Source organism: Oncorhynchus gorbuscha, linkage group LG14, assembly GCF_021184085.1.
Source record: "Oncorhynchus gorbuscha isolate QuinsamMale2020 ecotype Even-year linkage group LG14, OgorEven_v1.0, whole genome shotgun sequence".
Lineage (NCBI taxonomy): Eukaryota > Metazoa > Chordata > Actinopteri > Salmoniformes > Salmonidae > Oncorhynchus > Oncorhynchus gorbuscha.
Window position 1 is genome coordinate 58,754,805 of NC_060186.1, and position 21,918 is coordinate 58,776,722.

General features: G+C 49.2%; 1 protein-coding gene across 8 annotated transcripts in view; it reads left to right on the plus strand.

Moving 5' to 3' along the window:
* Positions 1-21,918, plus strand: part of syne1a (spectrin repeat containing, nuclear envelope 1a) — a 234,487-nt gene that overhangs the window by 79,173 nt on the left and 133,396 nt on the right. For all 8 annotated transcript variants that reach the window (XM_046298670.1, XM_046298663.1, XM_046298665.1 and 5 more), the window contains 22 exons: positions 2-100; positions 279-466; positions 3,271-3,394; positions 3,485-3,651; positions 3,792-3,945; positions 4,112-4,779; positions 4,927-5,106; positions 5,360-5,513; positions 5,792-5,950; positions 6,572-6,754; positions 6,885-6,986; positions 7,100-7,303; positions 7,581-7,788; positions 8,782-8,894; positions 9,016-9,221; positions 9,462-9,623; positions 9,831-10,110; positions 10,513-10,688; positions 11,734-12,043; positions 12,154-12,318; positions 13,701-14,060; positions 15,735-15,871. In XM_046298670.1, the coding sequence (XP_046154626.1) occupies positions 2-100; positions 279-466; positions 3,271-3,394; positions 3,485-3,651; positions 3,792-3,945; positions 4,112-4,779; positions 4,927-5,106; positions 5,360-5,513; positions 5,792-5,950; positions 6,572-6,754; positions 6,885-6,986; positions 7,100-7,303; positions 7,581-7,788; positions 8,782-8,894; positions 9,016-9,221; positions 9,462-9,623; positions 9,831-10,110; positions 10,513-10,688; positions 11,734-12,043; positions 12,154-12,318; positions 13,701-14,060; positions 15,735-15,871 (4,499 nt within the window). The remainder of the gene's footprint in view (position 1; positions 101-278; positions 467-3,270; positions 3,395-3,484; positions 3,652-3,791; positions 3,946-4,111; positions 4,780-4,926; positions 5,107-5,359; positions 5,514-5,791; positions 5,951-6,571; positions 6,755-6,884; positions 6,987-7,099; positions 7,304-7,580; positions 7,789-8,781; positions 8,895-9,015; positions 9,222-9,461; positions 9,624-9,830; positions 10,111-10,512; positions 10,689-11,733; positions 12,044-12,153; positions 12,319-13,700; positions 14,061-15,734; positions 15,872-21,918) is intronic.

A 21,918-nucleotide genomic window follows, 5' to 3' on the forward strand; every position in this document is an offset into this window, starting at 1 on the left:
GGTGAAGACAACGATGGTTGACCTCAAAGAGAAGCTGGACATCACCATCACCTGCTGTACATCGTCCTCAGAGACCTACAGAGTTCTCCAGGACCATATGGTGCAGAATGTCCCTCTTTCTCAGCATGCTGTACTACAATATAATGTGTCTACACTGTTACATCAACAAAAATGATTGCATATGACATATGTGTATCATGTTATGACCGATAGGATAAGATATGGTCGTCACATTTGTTTGTGCGTACATTACATTTGTATGTTGGCAATTCTTCCAGGACGTAGTCCAGGCCTTGGAGCAGCTGAAGCCCAGGCTGGTGGCTCTGTGCTTGGGGAAAAAGAGGCTGGGTAAAGGGGATCTGCTGGAGGGAGAGGTGGCTAACCTCCAGAAGGACCAGGGAGAATACATAGAGCAGGCTACAGAGAAACAGGCTACACTGGAGAAACTGCTGGTACTATGGCAAAAGTAAGGAGACAATGTGTTTGTGTGTGTATGCATGTCTGTGTGTGTATGTGTGTGTGTGTGTGTGTGTGTGTGTGTGTGTGTGTGTGTGTGTGTGTGTGTGTGTGTGTGTGTGTGTGTGTGTGTGCGTGCGTGCGTGCGTGCGTGCGTGCGTGCGTGCGTGCGTGCGTGTCTGTCTGTGTGTGTGTGTATACACGAGACCTCATCTGGTACCCTGGAGGTTTTGTATTGGGGATTAGTAGTGCAGTACTGGGTGCTGTAGAGAGATAGGACTGTCCCTTTATGTCCCTGTCATTGACAGACAGCAGTAACACACAGACATGGCCTGCCCAATCATAATGGAAGTGTGTGTGTGTGTGTGTGTGTGTGTGTGTGTGTGTGTGTGTGTGTGTGTGTGTGTGTGTGTGTGTGTGTGTGTGTGTGTGTGTGTGTGTGTGTGTGTGTGTGTGTGTGTGTGTGTGTGTGTGTGTGTGTGTGTGTGTGTGTGTGTGTGTGAAATCACTAGGGATGTGTAAGGGAAGTCAAGCCAGTAAGTAAAAAAGCCATATTACAACCTATGTTGTGATAATTGCATTGTTTGCCCTATAACGCATTCGTTCATACGCCACCGTGATATACAACAAGGCAGAGACAACAAAAAGACAACAGTCACACAGTGTCGGTGTAACGGTTTTCATATGGTGAAGGAGAGTCGGACCAAACTGCAGCGTGTAGATTACGATCCATGTTTAATAAAACAAACGTAACACGAATCAATACAAAACACTACAAAACAATAAACAAAACGAAAACAGCCTATACTTGTGTCAACTAACACAAGGCAAGGCAAGGCAAGGCAAGGCAAGGCAAGGCAAGGCAAGGCAAGGCAAGGCAAGGCAAGGCAAGGCAAGGCAAGGCAAGGCAAGGCAAGGCAAGGCAAGGCAAGGCAAGGCAAGGCAAGGCAAGGCAAGGCAAGGCAAGGCAAGGCAAGGCAAGGCAAGGCAAGGCAAGGCAAGGCAAGGCAAGGCAAGGCAAGGCAAGGCAAGGCACTCAGGACAATCACCCACAACACAACCAAAGAATATGGCTGCCTAAATATGGTTCCCAATCAGAGACAACGATAAACACCTGCCTCTGATTGAGAACCACTTCAGACAGCCATAGACTTACCTAGAACACCCCACTAAGCTACAATCCCACAATATACCAAAACCCCAAGACAAAACACACCACAATACAAAAACCCCATGCCACACCCTGGCCTGACCCAATACATAAAGATAAACACAAAATACTTCGACCAGGGCATGACAGGCGGAATAAATTCAACTACACATATGTCTGTTTCATCACAAAACCGCAAAGCAACATCTGTCCCGTGAAGTCCACAAAGCAAATATTTCATACCAACAGTTAAATCATCTGTAGCATGGTCAAGTTAATGTTTTACACAGTTTACTTAACAACTACTGATTTAGAACCACAGAGTTACCACAAGTCAGCTCAAAGACAACAGGAGCCCTGCCTTCGCTGTTCCAGCACCATTTACACTTAAACATTTAAACATCATCAAATCAACAAGGCTATATATGCTTAGTTTAATACACTGAAAATAAACTTAGAAATGTAGTTCAATCAACGTTGCTAAATATCATGTGGCTGTCCATGGTACTAATTTTTGTGTGTGTGTGTGTGTGTGTGTGTGTGTGTGTGTGTGTGTGTGTGTGTGTGTGTGTGTGTGTGTGTGTGTGTGTGTGTGTGTGTGTGTGTGTGTGTGTGTGTGTGTGTGTGTGTGTGTGTGTGTGTGTGTGTGTGTGTGTGTGTGTGTGTGTACAGTACACTTTTAGTTTTTGTTGTCATAAGTTACCTAGCTAAAATGCTTGCTAGCCTGACTTCCTCGCATGGGAAACAATGAACCAGCTAAGCTAGCTAGCTACATATTGAACTTCAATCGTCTCAGGCCAGTGGCACAATATAAAAATGTATGGTTCAGATCAGAATCGGTATCGGCATCATAATCATTGGCCTGTACAGAGAATTAAGTCCAAATCCCCATCTCCATCCATGGCTTAGGAAAGAGCATATTTAGCAAGCTAGCTACTGCAGGACATCAACACAAGCAGACCAGAAACAGACAAGTTTTTCTGACAATGACGTTTTGCTTTGGATTTGATTGGTCTGAAGCAAAATCCAAACTGGCCTCCCTTGGGGGTCATTTTGCTGCGACAGGACAACCCACAATTGAGCTCAGCTCAACAACGCTGATTGGCAAAAATATGTATATATTTTTTTTATCAAGGGAAGCCAAATGCTTGCTGGCGTCAATCAATCAAATACTATGGCGGCAACATGTCATACATCTTTGGTCCAGACATCATCAGACACATGGGCTGCCCTTAATAAGACGGAGGGGCGCTGTTTCCCTACTCGGATGATTTCTCCAGTGAGATTCAGCCACTTGTGAATTGAAGAAAAACTATGAAAACACAGCGATATTAGTCAAATATTTGGGGAAGCCTGCCTTCCCTTAGCATCCAAGAATACACGCCACTTGTGTGTGTGTGTGTGTGTGTGTGTGTGTGTGTGTGTGTGTGTGTGTGTGTGTGTGTGTGTGTGTGTGTGTGTGTGTGTGTGTGTGTGTGTGTGTGTGTGTGTGTGTGTGTGTGTGTGTGTGTGTGTGTGTGTGTGTGTGTGTGTGTGTGTGTGTGTCAGTAATATTATATTATGAACTAGGAGGTGTGAATCGGGTAAATATTCTCGCTACCAATTGTACTAGACCTTATTTCCTTTCCGGTATTTAAAAGTGTCCTCTGTCCTGTTTGTCTCAGGTATGAGAAGGAGAGTTCCAGTCTCAGGTCCTGGTTAGACAGATGTGAGTCTGTCTGCTGTCCAGACACTCAACTCCTCTCTACAGACAAAGCAAAGCTGATGAATGAGCTGCAAACTGTACAGGTAAAAAGTGTTAACATCAATCCACAATCATATTTCTATAACTAAATCATAATTATTGTACGTATTTTATGATATCTTATGATATTACAGGAAATGCAGAGTGATTTGCAGTCCCATGAAGCTTTTCTGCAGGGTGTGGTGAGTTTGGGGGCGTGTCTCTACCCTACAGCACCAGAGGCGCGGGTCAGAGAACTCACTGATGACATTACACAGCTGGAGGAGAGAAGCACCTCAGTGAAAAACAGTATAACACAAAGGTAAGGACGTGTGTTGTGTTCCACCTGACATAACACACCTACAGTAAATATACAGATGACCAAAATAGGATTTCCATCAAGGCCATAATCCAGGAGTTTACCCCTTGGCACACACACCCTTACACCTCTCTCCTCTGCAGGCTGCAGCAGCTGCAGACACACCTGTCTCAGGTGGAGCTCTTTGACGAGGCCCTGCTGACCCTCACCCAGTGGAGTGAGAACTTCTTGTCTGTACTCAGAACGACTTCCCAGGTCAACATAGCTGACCTGCAGGCTGCTGTCACCCAGGTCAAGGTGAGTTAGACTACGTTTGTTGCCTGAATTGTGTCTTAATTGTGCTATAAACACACCAAGTATCCCTTTGAGATGACAAGGATCGATCCTGTAGAATAGATTATGAATTTGTACGTGAATGTTGATGTTGAAACTTTTAGGCTATACTCTTCACTGCCTTTCCCAGGAGCATGAGGAGTCCCTCCAGGAGCAGACAGCCCTGAGAGAGACCCTGCAGCAGAGAGAGTCCTCCCTCCTCTCCTTCTCCTCCCCAGAGGCCCAGCAGCAGCTCCAGGGCCAGAGGGAGGACTGCCTGCAGCCCCTCAGCGAAGCCCAACATCTGCTCCTTCTCCGTGGAGAGAGCCTGGCTGAGCTGGGGGTCTTCCTCCAGAGCCATGGAGCTGCAGCCGGGGAGGTCAGAGGCCTCCAGGAAACTGTGGAGGGCAGGGGGAGCTGGGACCGTTCGAAGGCTGAGGAGCTGCACCACAGGCTGGGAGAGGTGGCCGGGGATGTGGCCCGTCTGGAGGCCCAGGCAGTGGGGTTGGATGGGAGGCTCAGCAAGGCCCACCTCCACCTGAGTGGGGCGGAGTGGAAAGGCTCCAGGGAGGGGGGTCTGGGTCAAGGTCCCGGCCAGGGGAGGACGTCGTGCAGGGGCCATGCTGTGGCCCTCATGGTGGCCCTGGAGGGGGTGCAGCGAGGCCTGGGGTGGAGGCAGAGCCAGGCGGAGGCCCTGGGGGCACTGTGGACCTCCTTCAGGGAGAGGAGGGAGGAGGTGATGAGGAGTCTGAGGGAGCTGGAGGAGAGGGCCAGGCAGGAGGGGGCCAGAGAGAGCAGCGTACAAGCCTTTCAGAACAGGTACAACTAATATATCTCATAATATAGACACTGCCAGCGGAAGAATGCAACCAAAATACATTTCTTTACATCTCATTTTATGGTTTATATGCTTTATGATGAATATATTGAGTTAAATCCCCACTGTCCCCCGTCTCTTCTCCCCAGTCTGCGATTCTTTGTCCAGTTGGAGGATGAGCTTCAGTCTCTGCAGCATTCCCAGCAGTGGCTGAGGGAGAGGGGAAGCCAGCTGGCCCAGAGAGACAGTGAGCTGGCTGGGGAGGCACTCAGGGAGGTGGGCCTGGTGGAAACAGCCTGGGATAACGTCAGGAAGATCATCACTGATGGGTGAGGATGGGTGAGGGAGGGAGTGGGGGAGAGAATGGTTGGTTGGGTGGTGTAGTAGATCCAGCATTTGTTATTGTGTCAGTAAGCTCACTATGATGAACATGGAGCAGTAGCTGGAGTCTCGGCGCATTGTTTGAACATCTGTGTCAATTAACAAAATGTTTTCTACATATTTTCCATTTTGTCCAGAGAGGATTGTTTCCTGTTTAGTCTTAGTTACATCAAGTTGTCAATGTTGTCTCTCCCTCTCCAGTCAGGAGCAGTGTGGACTCCTGGTGGAGCTGCTACGTCACTTCCATTACCTCAGGTCCACCCTCAGTTCCACTGTAGAGAACGCCTTGACCGTCACTCACAACCAGCCTGACCACAACCACAACCCAGAGGAGGCCAAGAGAATACTCTCACGGGTCAGTCACACTGTGATTAACCGTGGTCCAACCATTTTCCAGCAGTAGAGTCCTATCTACAGTACTGTAATGAATGATACTGATAAAATAGCAGGTATATCAATATTTCACATGCTTGTAATACAGTTATAGCAATGGCTTATACAGTCTGAAAAAGTGTAGTCATATAGTTCATATAGTACAGTAGGCCTACGATGCTCTTGGGATAATATCTATGCTGTGATTTCCACCTAGTGGTGAAGTGTTGTCATTACACGTTTTCTCTCTTGTCTCAACAGCACGAGGCAGTGATAGCTGAGCTGAGAGGAAGACAGGAGGACATGGACCTGTTCATCAGTTCAGGAGAGGACCTGCAGAGAGAGCTGGCAAACGTGCCACACTGTGGCTCCGACAGCATCCAGAGAGGCATGGACCGTCTCAGGGACCAGTGGCTGCAGGTGAGGGAGCTAGGATGAGGAAGAGAGCTGAGGGTTTAATTTCTTCTGGGTGTAGATTTGTAATTCACTTTGGAGGCAACAGATTGTTAAATCACAATCTTTCGCTCTTTCTCTGAACATATTTGTTTGTTTGTCTCTCATTTTCTCTCCCTCTGTCTCTCTCTCTCTCCCCCTGTGGGATTCAGCGGAGTGCTCAGCTGTCACAAATGAGCGTGCAATATCAACAAGTCTAGACATGTTGTCTGCCTTTCTCTCTCTCACTCTCCCCCCTATCTTTATCTCACTACCTCGCTACCTCTTGAAAACAAAAATAGACTCTTTCTCTTTATCTCCTTCTCTTAATTACAGGCCAATAACTCAAGAGACAGAGACAGATCCTGAAAGCTGATGTTTTTTTATTTAACCTTTATTTAACTGTGAAAGTCAGTTAAGAACTCATTCTTATTTACAATAACGGCCTACCGGGGAACAGTGGGTTAACAGTGGGTTGTTCAGGGGCAGAACAAGGCAGATTTTTACCTGGTCAGCTCTGTTACTGGCCCAATGCTCTAACCACTAGGCTACCTGGCACCCCTAGCAGGTATATAAATTGTACATTTATTGGCCTGTCCTGCCCTGTAGGTATCAGAAAGGATCCAGACCAACGCTGAGAGACTAGGCCATTGTGTGTCCCTATGGGATGACCTTAAGACCATGGAACAGGATATCGACCAATGGGCAGCAGCCTCCATCGCTGACCTCACTGAGGGTGTGGCCAATCTTAGTGACAAGCAGGGGACAGAGACACACCTTGCCACTTTCCAGGTTAGACCAAGCTGGGCAGTCTAGTCCTAGTATGGATGAAGATCATCACATTGTTCACTGTTGCGAGACCTAATGTAAAAATCTAATCAAAGGATGCCAGCTGAAAGAGTCTCTTGCTATGTTGTAACAGGCGGAGGTGGAGAGGAGAGAACAGAGGCTGGATGCCTTGCAGGAGAGGCTGACCAAGCTCCAGGACCTGGCCAAGCTCCAGGAGACACCCATCCAGCTGCAGGTGAGTTTTAGGTTCAGAGGTCATGATATTCAACAAGTTATCCTCAGCAAAAAAGAGACTTAACCATGCAACATGTGGAGAATGTCAACCATATGTCTCCCTGTCTCTCTCAGGTGATGGAGTGTGACCTGAGGAAGAAGATCAGTCATGCCCAGGAGGTGTTTGACCAGGCCAGACATTCTCTGACCTACTTCAGCTTCCAGAAGCAGCGCCTGGAGGACCTCATGTCCCAGATGGCCGAGCGGCTGGAGACCGTGGAGAGCTCCCTGTCTGACCTGACGGAACCCTCCGGACCAGAGGATATGATTCGAGTCAAGGTATAATATTACCCTTTCCATTTCAACCAAGCAGAAAAGCACATGTCGATGGAAGGAGTTTCCTTCCCAGGCTCTCAGTTTTATAGAGAGTGTATAGAACTTTGACAAATGGTGAATTTGGCTGTTTGTCACTTTCAATGCCCACAGAAATCCATTCAAATACAATTGTAGGTATGTTATTTACTATCCTAAGCTAGTAAAAATCGATTATATTGAATTCTATTTCTAGCCACCCCTGAGTGACAGTCAATACCTTCTCTCCCCTTCCCCCTCCCAGGATCTCCAAAGTTCCCTCCAGCAGCAGAGGGGTGATATAGACATGGCCAGGGAGACGCTTAGTTCACTCTGTAGGTCCCACCCTTCCCAAGAGCTGACCCATATGTCCACTGACCTCACCCTGCTGGCCAAGAGGACCGAGGCTGCAGCACAGCTCAGCTCCAGGACCCGCGGGACTCTGCAGGACGCACTGCAGCTACGTTTCAACAGTGAGCAGAGGGTTAAATTGGGGTTTTGTGCTGATATGTTTAGGTTATAAAGGTGGATTTCCCTTTGTAAGTTTCAAATAGATATGAACTCAATTCCCACTGTTTGCTCTCTCCCATCCAAATGGCCCCCTCTTCATTGTAACCCTTGCTTGTATTACTATGTACAGACTCTGTGGATGGACAATAGCAGAGCAGCCAGGAGACAATGTACGAATAGATTGCATAAAGTAGGACACATGAAAACACCAAGGAGGAGTTGACATGATAAAATAGCTCAGGACACTGGGTATGGAATGAAGGCTGCGTTATACTGCCTCATACATACTTAGAGGAGTCAGGACAGATTGATCCCTGTAAAGACCTTTTATCTGTACCATATAGCATCACATGTTGCTTTTAAATGCTACTGGTGCCTTAGATTGCATTTTGATTAGCCTTTCCCCAGGGCACACTCAAACTGCACTGACACACTGTCTGGCACGCACACACACACACACACGCACCACGCACACACACACACACCACGCACGCACACACACACGCACCACGCACACACACACGCACCACGCACACACACACGCACACACACACGCACCACGCACACACACACGCACCACGCACACACACACGCACCACGCACACACACGCACCACACACACACACACGCACCACTCACACCTGTGCCTCTGAGAGTAATGTTGCTTTCGTCACCGGTGCTCTCAGGGGAGTCATTTGGGATTGTTGCCAAGGCAACCATGTGCCGCACCATGCAGACACACCCACACATCCCATCTGCCTGACAGCATCTCTCCTCCCTCGCCCTCCCTTGTTCGCTGACACAATCTCTCCCTTTCTCCCTCTACTCTCTATCCGCCTCGATTCTCCTTCCCCTTCACCTTGTCAACCATATTTTCTCCCTTACTCATCCTCTCACTCCTTCTCTCTTCTGTTCTCATCCTATTTCTCCTTCATTCGTTCTTTCCATCTGAGCAGAGGTCGTTCAAGAGTTTAACTCCTGGCTCTCTGAACGGAAGGCGGAGCTAAAAGAATGTTCTGACCAATCAGGAGATGTCACCTCCCTGGGAAACAAGGTGGAGAGGCTAAAGGTACTGTCAATCATAGTTAACTGTTATGTGTTAACATTATTGTTACTACTGTGTTAGTCTATGCCATACTGCTTTAGTTCCGCTCTAAACTATTCACCACCCTTCCCCTCCTGACCCCCAGGTGGCGCAGGAGCGTGTGGAGGAGGGTGAGCAGCACCTTGGCCAGGTGTGTGGCGAGGCAGAGAGGCTGCTGCTCCACCTGCCTAAGACGGGGTCGGGACAGGTGCAGGAGCGCCTCTCCTCCTGCCAGAGGGACTGGGAGGGGTACAAGGAGGGGTGCAGACAGACCCAACAAGACCTGGAGGAGGGAATCACCCTACTGACAGAGTGAGTGTGTTTGTGTGTATCTAGCAGGTGCTCCTCCTGCTAGAATAGATTGTCCTACCAGTATTGTAAGTGTGAGTTTGTGTAACACAAATAACCATGTTTATTCTGAGAATGTAGAAGAATGATGTTGTTATGTTGTGTGATGATGCTAGATCATTTCCCAAAGGATATCAAAGTGTTCTAACTAACTTGACTTGTTTTAGTTGTAGTCGTCATATTGGCACTGTTCCGCTTTCTCAGGTTTGAGGGCCGTGTGGAGGGACTAAGGGACTGGCTGGAACAGATGGAGCGTAGCCTGAAGAGAGAGCCTCCTCTGGGGGGAGAGGAGCAGCCAGGAGTCCCTGACAGCACTGACGAGCTGGAAAGAGTGGAAGAGATCCACAGAAAGCTGCTGACAAAGAGGTTTGTGTGTGTTGTGTTCTAAACTAAAGAGCCTTAAATAGCACTGAGATGAGTCATTCATCTTGATAAGGCATGGTGGTGGTACATGTTGCTGTAATGTTGTTATTTAATTATCGGTAACTGACATACTGTATACACACGCACTGTATGCTAGTCAGTCATTAATTCACTTTAAGATGTTGCTTTACCATCTCTCTCTCCCCCAAGGAGTTCTCTGGATCGTCTCAGCCAGGAGGCCCAGTCTCTGCGTGAGGCAGGTCGAGGCTGTGGAGGGGAGGTGAAGGCCACAGCCCAGCTCCAGACCCACCACCAGACCTTGCTGCAGGGGACCAGGGAGCGCCTGAGAGGGTGCCTGGAGAGCCAGGCATTCGGAGAGACCCTGCATGGGGTGTGGCTTTGGCTGGAGGACATCCAGGAGCGTCTGGGAAGTCTGGGGAGCACTATGGGCAACAAAAAGGAGCTGGAAGAGAGGCTGGAGCAAGTGCAGGTATGTAAGGAGGGAGCCTGTGCCACACACACACACACACACACACACACACACACACACACACACACACACACACACACACACACACACACACACACACACACACACACACACACACACACACACACACACACACACACACACACACACACACACACACACACTCACTCGGACACACACACACACTCGGACACATTTGTTGATTTACACATCCTTTCACACACACTCTCCGCATTCTGCATACACACCCACACACCCTGTGACTAGAGTAATACAATGCTGCAGTTCTTCGATCAGACACAAGAGAGTGCTGTTGTTTACTTCTGTACAGGAAGTCTTCCTGCCTGAACACAGTACTATAATACTGATCGTCCCCTCTGACCCTATTGTTGATCCATTCAGGACATCCTGCTTCTGAAGGGTGAGGGCGAGGTGAAGTTGAACATGGCGGTGGGGAAGGGTGAATTGGCCATCAGGAGCAACAGTGCGGTGGCGGGACAGGAAGTGATCCGCTCTCAGCTGCAGGAAGTGGAGGACGTGTGGGCCACCCTGCTGGTGACCGCCATGAGCTGCCACAGGTAGAGACCCTTCCACGTCTCAACCCGAAACAGCCAGAAGACTGGCCACCCCTCAGAGCCTGGTTCCTCTTTAGGTTTCTTCCTAGGCTCCGGCCTTTCTAGGGAGTTTTTCCTAGCCACCGTGCTTCTGCATCTGCATTGCTTGCAGTTTGTGGTTTTAGGCTGGGTTTCTGTATAGCACTTTGTGACATCAGCTGATGTAAAAAGGGCTTTATAAATACATTTGATTGGTTGATTCCATTCACAATGTCAAACTTAAAGTAATCTGATAATAACCATAAAATAACCTAAAGATTGTTTTGTAATCATGAGATTTTACCTCACTTCAGCTGATGGTCAGTGCTGGCTTATTCTTGCTTGCCAGGCTTGGAGGCTGCTGGGAATGGGACCAGTATTGCCACAAGAACATTAACGTCTATTAGATTTATCCTATTAAATCACCACTTGACTTTGGCTTTGTTATATTGAGTTTCCAAATGCCACACCCTTAGATGTGGTTTAAGACCACCTGTGTTAGCGATCTCTTCTGGATTGTATTCATCATATCATATTTATGTCTAAATACCATTAATTACAATTAGGTTCCGAACATAATGAGAGGTATTTGTCTCTTTGTGTATGTGTCTGTCGTGTGTGTGTGTGTTAATTGAGTGGTTATTGCCCCTCCTGCTAGAATTGATTGATCTCATTAGGGAATAAATGGAGGATGGCAAGCAAGAGGGATCTCACATGGGGTGTGTGTGTGTGTGTGTGTGTGTGTTTAAGGAGGGGAGGGTTTTTAGTGGGAGCCAAGGGGGGTGTGTGTGTGTGTGTGTGTGTGTGTGTGTGTGTGTGTGTGTGTGTGTGTGTGTGTGTGTGTGTGTGTGTGTGTGTGTGTGTGTGTGTGTGTGTGTGTGTGTGTGTGTGTGTGTGTGTGTGTGTGTGTGTGTGTGTGATATCTCTTATATCCATCTAATAAAATGTGCCTGTATATTTGTCTACATTTTAATACACATCTACAATATATCTCACCTCTGTATTATTCCATACGTCTCATCTCTCCTAGTCGTCTGGAGTGGACGGTGGCCCAGTGGGGGTGTTACCTGGACAGTGAGGCCCAGCTGCAGTGCTGGTTGGAGGCAGTGGAGGGGGACATATGTGGCCCTCTCATCCCCCAGCCTGGCCTTAGAGAGAAGGCTTCCCAGCTGGAGAGACTGCAGACCCTGCTGGCTGACCTCCAGGAACACCAGGGGTCCCTATCCAGTCTGGAGGAGAGGGCGGCAGAGCTCTTCAAGAAGACCGGGGATGCAGCTTTCAGCCAGGAGGCCCGCGCTGAGTTGCAGGGGCAGTTTGATGACCTCATAGCACTCGTAGAGGTGAGGAAGTTGTTTGTGGTGTTGGCTGGGTCGTCATCTTGACCAATGTTGTTGTTTTGGGGAACCGTTGGTTAAGATGATTGATGTTTGTGACTGTCCCTATCCTTTAGGAGAGGGTGGGACTATCAGAGGGCGTGGTCAGGGAACACCAGCAGTACCTGGAGACTGTGAGGGAGCTCACTGATTGGCTGATGTCAGCAGGGGAGGAACTACAGCGCTGGTCTGATACATTGGGAGACTCCGTCTCTTTACAGAGGAGGCTATCAGAAGTGCGGGTAAGAGGACTCCAGAATAAACGATACCCTGGTTCTAATTCAACCCCTAGCCACTTTACTTCCCTAACTCATCACCTGCACTAGCTAAGCTTTTAGTATTTGGTATTTTATTAGGATCCCCAGGAGCTGTGGCGATAGCAGCAGCTACTCTTTCTGGGGTCCACAAAAATATAGAGCATAATGTAGTACGTTAACAGGCAAAGATCAACTCAAGGACAGAACTACATAAATGTAAATACATAAATCTCTCTAGACAACCTTGTGCTTCTTGTCATAGAATGTCTACATGTTAATTTACTAATTAAACAGAGCCTCTCATCCAAAACTATTGATACATTAGAGTGGAGTTTGTTAAATACATCAAGTGAGACATATTCTATTTCGTACTCCACACATTTCTGACGGCTCAATTGTTCAAATATCCTGTGAAAAGGAACAAGAGAATTGCTGTTCACATTTTCCCCTGTTAGTCGATCCCTCCTTCTGCAATTACAGAGGCGAAAAAATGTGTGCGAACGTATTGATTTGCATTTTTATTCACACGCTGGGTCTCAATGATCACATTATAAGTGTGTGTGTGCCGTGTGTGTGTGTGTGTGTGTGTGTGCCGTGTGTGTGTGTGTGTGTGTTTAATGAAACAGAAATATAAATGCATGTAGTTCCCTGTACTGTATACACAGTAACTGCTGCATTTCTATTTGTGTGAGCACTCAAAGTGGTCATTTCTCCCCGTTGGCGCCTGAATGTGGCTTTCCTCTTTTCTTCCCTCCATCAGGTTGCTGCTATCACACTAAAGTGTTAGCTTTTCACACTCTCTGCCTCTCCAACCACTCTAATCTGAGCAAGAGAGAGGGGGGAGAGAGAGAAAAATGAAGAGAGAGAAAAATGAAGAGAGAGAAAAGAGGAAAGAGAGAGAAAAATGGAGAGAGAAAAGGGGAGAGAGAAATGAAGAGAGAGAAAAATGAAGAAAGAGAAAAGAGGAGAGAGAGAGAGAAAAATGAAGAGAGAGAAAAGAGGAGAGAGAGAGGAGAGAGAGAAAAGAGGAGAGAGAGAAAAGGGGCGAGTGAATGAGTGGAAGAGAGAGAAAAAGAGCAGAAGAAGAAAATGGGAGCTGGAAAGAAGGGAAAATAAGAGGGTGAAAAGGAAATAATATGAGTGAGAAGATACAGTGAGGGAGGGAGAGAGAGAGTAAGGTATATAAGGAGGGAAAAGCCCTACCCTATAGGCTGCCTTAAATAGAATCAGCATTAGAATCAAAGACGTTTGCGACAGCAGTGCCAGTTACCGTAGCAACTTTTGTTCTTCTCCCTCTCTCCCTCCATCCCTCCACCCCCCTCCCTCCATCCCTCCATCCCCCTCCCTCCTTCCCTTCACGTAATCAGGAGCGGGTGGAGTGTCGGTTGCTGGAGGGCCGTGATCGTCTTAGTCGCGTGCGTCGGAGCAGTGGAGCCACAGCTGAACACACGGCGGCTGGAGGGTGTGAGGCCATGGACCGCCAGCTAGGGGCGCTAGCCCAGGCTCTGGAGCAGTGGGAGGGGGCCGCCCTGAGAGCCCGCGACGGCCTGGAAAGGGCCCTCACCACGGCAACAGAGCAGGAGCAGGAGTACGAGCATCTGACCGCCAGGATGGAGGAGGAGCTTAGGGAGCTTGATGGGCGGCTAAAGGGGTGGAGCCAGGAGCTGAGCAGAGCGGAGGGAAGGAGCATTGGGGAGGAGGCAGTGGAGGGGTGGCAGCAGGCTAAGGTAAGGGCTGTGTTAAAAGGTACACTGTTATGTAGACCAAGGCTCTTCAAGGTGGAGCTATGATGATGATAACAACGATAATGATGGGGCCTTATTCAATAGGTAATGCAAAGCCATGTTTGACCTGTCTTGAGCTGTGAGAAGATGTTTTCAGTAAAGCTGGCAGAGAAAGTCTTATCGATGTTGTCACACACATACTGTACACACACACACACACATTATTTCTCTGTCAGTAATTATCCATTTGATTTGTAAATCCAGACATAAAACAGATTAAATGTGTAAATGTGACGATTTAGGAGTGACAGCTACAATCCCCTCTCTCTCTCTCTCTTTCTCGCTCTCTCTCTCTCTCTCTCTCTCTCTCTCTCGCTCTGTTTCTGTCACTCTCTTCACATCTCTTAATTTCTCCAGCGCCCCACTCACCCCCTCCCTTCTCTTTCTCCATTTTTCTCTCTTTTTTCTGTATTCTCTCTGACATTTGTATTCTCCCTCTCTCTCGGTCATTCTCTGTATATAAACGTGTCTAAACTGAAGTCTCCAGCAGTACAGTAATGTGTTTTCCTGCTGCCGAGGGACTCAGTCTAGTCCCAGTGTGTTTCTGTGGATGTGTTTCCTACTTCCCCCTTCCCTGTCCTGTGATTTACAACAAGCACAGGATGTTTAGAGTTTTCTCTCTGTTATGTCAAGGACTCTGTGGCTTAGCATTGGAATGTTAGTCGCCTTGATTTTCTCCCATTGTCTCTTTTGTCATTTCTTTGACGATCTTGATTTGGGGGCTGTTTTGGAAGAGAAGGAGAAGTCCTCCCTCTCCTCCTCTTCCCTGTTTCCTGTATCCAGCCTTGTTTATGTTATCAGTTTGTGTGAGCTCTCCTGCATCTGCACGAGCTGACAGCTGAATTCCACCGGGGGGAGAAGGAGGAGGGAGAGAGGGAGGGGGGAGAGAGGGAGGAGGGAGAGAGGGAGGGGGAGAGAGGGAGGAGGGAGAGAGGGAGTGTGAAAGAGAAAAACAGTGAAGTGAGGGAGCAGGGAGAATTAGGGAGGCTAGAAAGCGAGGGAGTAACAGGCAAAGAGAGAGAGTGAGAACTAGATAAATAAAGAGGCAGAGGGGAGGAGAGAGCAACGAGTTTAGATTGAGAAAGTGAGAGCGCACAGGCGAGGGGAGGAGAGAGGGAGGGACAGAGGCAGAATCCAGGGAGAAAAGGAGAGAGAACTGGGAGTCTAAGCAATGTGAGTAGAACTTGAGAGTGTGTGAGAGAGAGAGAGAGGGGGGGGGGGGGAGAGGCAGGGAGGGAGGAGAGTGTTCAGTGGAGGAGCGAGAGAGCGAGGCATTTTCATATTTTTATGGGAGGAGTGAAATAATCATGACTGTGTGAGTGCAGAATGTGAGGCATGTCGAGGAGAGCGGGAGAGGAGAGCTTTATCCAGGCTCCTTCCTGCCTGCAACGGCCATGCTCCCTGAGGAACAGAAATGCTATTGTACCAACAGTGCCTGAGGACTGAGGAGCACACTAGGGAGTGAATGGAAGTGTGTGTGTGTGTGTGTGTGTGGTGACTAGGGTTATGCAGATCCGACCCTCCGCAGATCTGCCTGGCCTTGACACACTCTGACACACAGAACACACGGAGCTGAGCTGAGCTTGGTGTTCTCTCTCTGGGTCTGTATGTTTTCAGGAGACACTGGCGGGCTTGCTGAGTGCTGAGCCCATGGCAGACAGGCTGAAGGCTCAACTCAATGACCTGGTCCGCTACTCCAGAGACCTGGGACCCCACTCAGACAGGGTCACTGCTCTCATCAAACAACACAACAGGTAGGTGTGTGTGTACTTGTATTTATGTATTATCCCTAATCCAAGGCAGCAGCTACTCTTCCTTGGGTCCAGCAAAATACAATATATTTCACAACAGATTTCACAACACATTAAGTGTGTGCCCTCAGGCCACTACTCTACTACCACATATCTACAACACAAAAACCCTGTGTGCGTGTGTGTATGTTATCATGTGTCAGTGTATAATGGTGTCTAAACTGAAGTCTCCAGCAGTACAGTAATGTGTGTGTGTTGTAACGGGTTAAAGGTGACAGGGAACAAGGGACAAGCGAGACAGAGGCACCGGTTGCTAGGAGACCTCCATCCTCCTTTCCTCTCCACCTCTCTCTGTGTTTTTGTTTTGGTGTTGTTTCCCGGTTTCATTTTCTGCCAGACTAACTGTGCTGTCGAAGGAAAGCAAAGCTAATTCACGCTGTCTTATTTACATGCAGATACATTGCACGCTTGTGTATATTGACGGATGTGTAACTGCCTGTTATTGGGTCCGTATGTATGCCTGCACCCGTTTATCTCTTGTTGGTAAACATGTCACGTGGTGCTGTTCAGAGAAAAAACAAGACTTTAGGAATTCCAATAACATGATGAATTAATTCACTTGTATTTACATACTACTCCCGTTTGTTCTATATGCCTTAGCTTGTTTACCTGAATGTAATGCCTTAGACTTGAATGTATGTAACACAGAACAATATCTGTCCGGGTCATCACTAAAACAAAGAGATCGTTTATGGCTGGGTGACCCTTGAGTCAAGTCTATTCAGAGGTGAGGTGAACTTGTCATACGGACAACCCTTTCTCTGGGTTGAAGGCGAAGCTTCCACAGACTCAGCATCTGTGCTGTTTGCATTAGGTGTTGTGGACGGAGAGAGAGAGCGAGGGAGAGGGCAGCCCTCCTCCTTTGCCCTCCTCCGTTCCTCTTCAAATTTCGTCTGTCACAGCAGTTAAAAGTGCTTCCTACACACATGTTCATTCCCACTGTGAAGGCCCCCTCTAGCCTCAAGCACCATTAACAATCAAGGGTGTGTGTGTGTGTGCCTTGTTGTCAGTTTCTCACGACCCCCCCTCCCTTGGACAGTACCTGTCATTGAAACATATGTCTTCTCACCTTGTTCTCTATCTCCCCCTTTCCTTCACACGCTGCCCTCTCTATCTGATCCTGTCTCGTTCATTCATCAATATTCTCCGTGCATCCATCTCCATCCCTCTTTCTCTACCTAACACATTGTCACCCTCTGGCCTCCCCTTCATCCCCTTTATGTATGGTAACTCTACACCAACCTATCTGTACTCCCTTCTTCTTCCTCCTCCTCTGAACCCTAACCACCACACATGTTCTCTCAACCCCCACACATGCTCTCTCAACCCCCACCGCCCCCCCCAAAGTCATACCTTCCACTTCTCCATTCCTCCATCTGCCCATTCTTCTCCCTCTGTCTCTCCATCTGCCCATCCTTCTCCCTCTGTCTCTCCATCTGCCCATCCTTCTCCTTCTGTCTCTCCATCTGCCCATCCTTCTTCCTCTGTCTCTCCATCTGCCCACCTTCTCCCTCTGTCTCTCCATCTGCTCATCCTTCTCCCTCTGTCTCTCCATCTGCCCATCCTTCTCCCTCTGTCTTTCCATCTGCCCATCCTTCTCCCTCTGTCTCTCCGTCTGCCCATCCTTCTTCCTCCGTCTTTCCATCTGGCCATCCTTCTCCCTCTGTCTCTCCATCTGCCCATCCTTCTCCCTCTGTCTCTCCATCTGCTTATCCTTATCCCTCTATCTCTCCATCTGCCCATCCTTCTCCCTCTGTCTCTCCATCTGCCTATCCTTCTCCCTCTGTCTCTCCATCTACTTATCCTTCTCCCTCTATCTCTCCATCTGCCCATCCTTCTCCCTCTGTCTCTCCATCTACCCATCCTTCTCCCTCTGTCTCTCCATCTGCCCATCCTTCTCCCTCTGTCTCTCCGTCTGCTTATCCTTATCCCTCTATCTCTCTATCTGCCCATCCTTCTCCCTCTGTCTCTCCATCTGCTTATCCTTCTCCCTCTATCTCTCCATCTGCCCATCCTTCTCCCTCTGTCTCTCCATCTGCCCATCCTTCTCCCTCTGTCTCTCCATCTGCCCATCCTTCTCCCTCTGTCTCTCCATCTACCCATCCTTCTCCCTCTGTCTCTCCATCTGCCCATCCTTCTCCCTCTGTCTCTCCTTATCCTCTGCTTATCCTCTGCTCCCTCTGTCTCTCCATCTGCCCATCCTTCTCCCTCTGTCACCATCTCCATCTGCTTATCCTTATCTCCCTATCTCTCCATCTCTCCATCTGTCTTATCCTTATCTCCCCTCTATCTCTCCATCTGCCCATCTTTCTCCCTCTGTCTCTCCATCTGTCCATCCTTCTCCCTCTCTCTCTCCATCTGCTTATCCATCTCCCTCTATCTCTCCATCTGCCCATCATTCTCCCTCTGTCTCTCCATCTGCCCATCCTTCTCCCTCTGTCTCTCCGTCTGCTTATCCTTATCCCTCTATCTCTCTATCTGCCCATCCTTATCCCTCTGTCTCTCCATCTGCTTATCATTCTCCCTCTATCTCTCCATCTGCTCATCATTCTCCCTCTGTCTCTCCATCTGCTTATCCTTCTCCCTCTATCTCTCCATCTGCCCATCCTTCTCCCTCTGTCTCTCTCCATCTGCCCATCCTTCTCCCCCTGTCTCTCCATCTGCCCATCCTTCTCCCTCTGTGTGTCCATCTGTACTTCCTTCTCCCTCTGTCTCTCCATCTGCCCATCCTTCTCCCTCTGTCTCTCCGTCTGCCCATCCTTCTCCCTCTGTCTCTCCCTCTGCTTATCCTTCTCCCTCTGTCTCTCCATCTGCCCATCCTTCTCCCTCTGTCTCTCCATCTGTACTTCCTTCTCCCTCTGTCTCTCCATCTGCCCATCCTTCTCCCTCTATCTCTCCATCTGCCCATCCTTCTCCCTCTGTCTCTCCATCTGCTTATCCTTCTCCCTCTATCTCTCCATCTGCTCATCCTTCTCCCTCTGTCTCTCCATCTGCCCATCCTTCTCTCTCTGTCTCTCCATCTGCCCAACCTTCTACCTCTGTCTCTCCATCTGCTTATCCTTCTCCCTCTATCTCTCCATCTGCCCATCCTTCTCCCTCTGTCTCTCCATCTGCCCATCCTTCTCCCCCTGTCTCTCCATTTGCCCATCCTTCTCCCTCTGTCTCTCTATCTGCACTTCCTTCTCCCTCTGTCTCTCCATCTGCCCATCCTTCTCCCTCTGTCTCTCCATCTGCCCAACCTTATCCCTCTGTTCTCCATCTGCCCATCCTTCTCCCTCTGTCTCTCCATCTGCCCATCCTTCTCCCTCTGTTTCTCCATCTGCCCATCCTTCCCCCTCTGTCTCTCCATCTGCTTATCCTTCTCCCTCTATCTCTCCATCTGCCCATCTTTCTCCCTCTGTCTCTCCATCTGCCCATCCTTCTCCCTCTCTCTCTCCATCTGCTTATCCTTCTCCCTCTATCTCTCCATCTGACCATCCTTCTCCCTCTGTCTCTCCATCTGCCCATCCTTCTCCCTCTGTCTCTCCGTCTGCTTATCCTTATCCCTCTATCTCTCTATCTGCCCATCCTTATCCCTCTGTCTCTCCATCTGCTTATCATTCTCCCTCTATCTCTCCATCTGCTCATCATTCTCCCTCTGTCTCTCCATCTGCTTATCCTTCTCCCTCTATCTCTCCATCTGCCCATCCTTCTCCCTCTGTCTCTCTCCATCTGCCCATCCTTCTCCCCTGTCTCTCCATCTGCCCATCCTTCTCCCTCTGTGTGTCCATCTGTACTTCCTTCTCCCTCTGTCTCTCCATCTGCCCATCCTTCTCCCTCTGTCTCTCCGTCTGCCCATCCTTCTCCCTCTGTCTCTCCCTCTGCTTATCCTTCTCCCTCTGTCTCTCCATCTGCCCATCCTTCTCCCTCTGTCTCTCCATCTCCTTATCCTTCTCCCTCTATCTCTCCATCTGCTCTTCCTTCTCCCTCTATCTCTCCATCTGCCCATCCTTCTCCCTCTGTCTCTCCATCTGCTTATCCTTCTCCCTCTATCTCTCCATCTGCTCATCCTTCTCCCTCTGTCTCTCCATCTGCCCATCCTTCTCTCTCTGTCTCTCCATCTGCCCAACCTTCTACCTCTGTCTCTTCACCTGCTTATCATTCTCCCTCTATCTCTCCATCTGCTCATCATTCTCCCTCTCTCCATCTGCTTATCCTTCTCCCTCTATCTCTCCATCTGCCCATCCTTCTCCCTCTGTCTCTCCATCTGCCCATCCTTCTCCCCCTGTCTCTCCATTTGCCCATCCTTCTCCCTCTGTCTCTCTATCTGCACTTCCTTCTCCCTCTGTCTCTCCATCTGCCCATCCTTCTCCCTCTGTCTCTCCATCTGCCCATCCGTCTCCCTCTATTTCTCCATCTGCCCATCCTTCTCCCTCTGTCTCTCCATCTGCCCATCCTTCTCCCTCTTTCCTCCATCTGCCCATCCTCCTTCTGTCTCTCCATCTGCCCATCCTTCTCCCTCTGTCTCTCCATCTGCCCATCCTTCTCCCTCTGTCTCTCCATCTGCTTATCCTTCTCCCTCTATCTCTCCATCTGCCCATCCTTCTCCCTCTGTTTCTCCATCTGCCCATCCTTCTCCCTCTATCTCTCCATCTGCCCACCTTCTCCCTCTGTCTCTCCATCTGCTTATCCTTCTCCCTCTATCTCTCCATCTGCTCATCCTTCTCTCTCTGTCTCTCCATGTGCCCATCCTTCTCCCTCTGTCTCTCCATCTGCTTATCCTTCTCCCTCTATCTCTCCATCTGCTCATCCTTCTCCCTCTGTCTCTCCATCTGCCCATCCTTCTCCCTCTGTCTCTCCATCTGCTCAACCTTCTCCCTCTGTTCTCCATCTGCCCATCCTTCTCCCTCTGTCTCTCCATCTGCCCATCCTTCTCCCTCTGTCTCTCCATCTGCCCATCTTTCTCCCTCTCTCTCCATCTGCCCATCCTTCTCCCCCTGTCTCTCCATCTGCCCATCCTTCTCCCTCTGTCTCTCCATCTGCTTATCCTTCTCCCTCTATATCTCTATCTTCCCATCCTTCTCCCTCTGTCTCTCCATATGCCCATCATTCTCCCTCTGTCTCTCCATCTGCCCATCCTTCTCCCTCTATCTCTCTGTCTGCCCATCCTTCTCCCTCTGTCTCTTCATCTGCTTATCCTTCTCCCTCTATCCCTCCATCTGCCCATCCTTCTCCCTCTGTCTCTCCATCTGCTTATCCTTCTCCCTCTATCTCTCCATCTGCCCATCTTTCTCCCTCTGTCTCTCCATCTGCCCATCCTTCTCCCTCTGTCTCTCCATCTGCCCAACCTTCTCCCTCTGTTCTCCATCTGCCCATCCTTCTCCCTCTGTCTCTCCATCTGCCCATCCTTCTCCCTCTGTTTCTCCATCTGCCCATCCTTCTCCCTCTGTCTCTCCATCTGCTTATCATTCTCCCTCTATCTCTCCATCTGCTCATCATTCTCCCTCTCTCTCCATCTGCTTATCCTTCTCCTTCTATCTCTCCATCTGCCCATCCTTCTCCCTCTGTCTCTCCATCTTCCCATCCTTCTCCCCCTGTCTCTCCATCTGCCCATCCTTCTCCCTCTGTCTCTCTATCTGCACTTCCTTCTCCCTCTGTCTCTCCATCTGCCCATCCTTCTCCCTCTGTCTCTCCATCTGCCCATCCTTCTCCCTCTATCTCTCCATCTGCCCATCCTTCTCCCTCTGTCTCTCTCCATCTGCCCATCCTTCTCCCTCTTTCTCTCCATCTGCCCATCCTCCTTCTGTCTCTCCATCTGCCCATCCTTCTCCCTCTGTCTCTCCATCTGCCCATCCTTTTCCCTCTGTCTGTCCATCTGCCCATCCTTCTCCCTCTGTCTCTCCATCTGCCCATCCTTCTCCCTCTGTCTCTCCATCTTCCCGTCCTTCTCCCTCTGTCACTCCATCTGCTTATCCTTCTCCCTCTATCTCTCCATCTGCCCACCTTCTCCC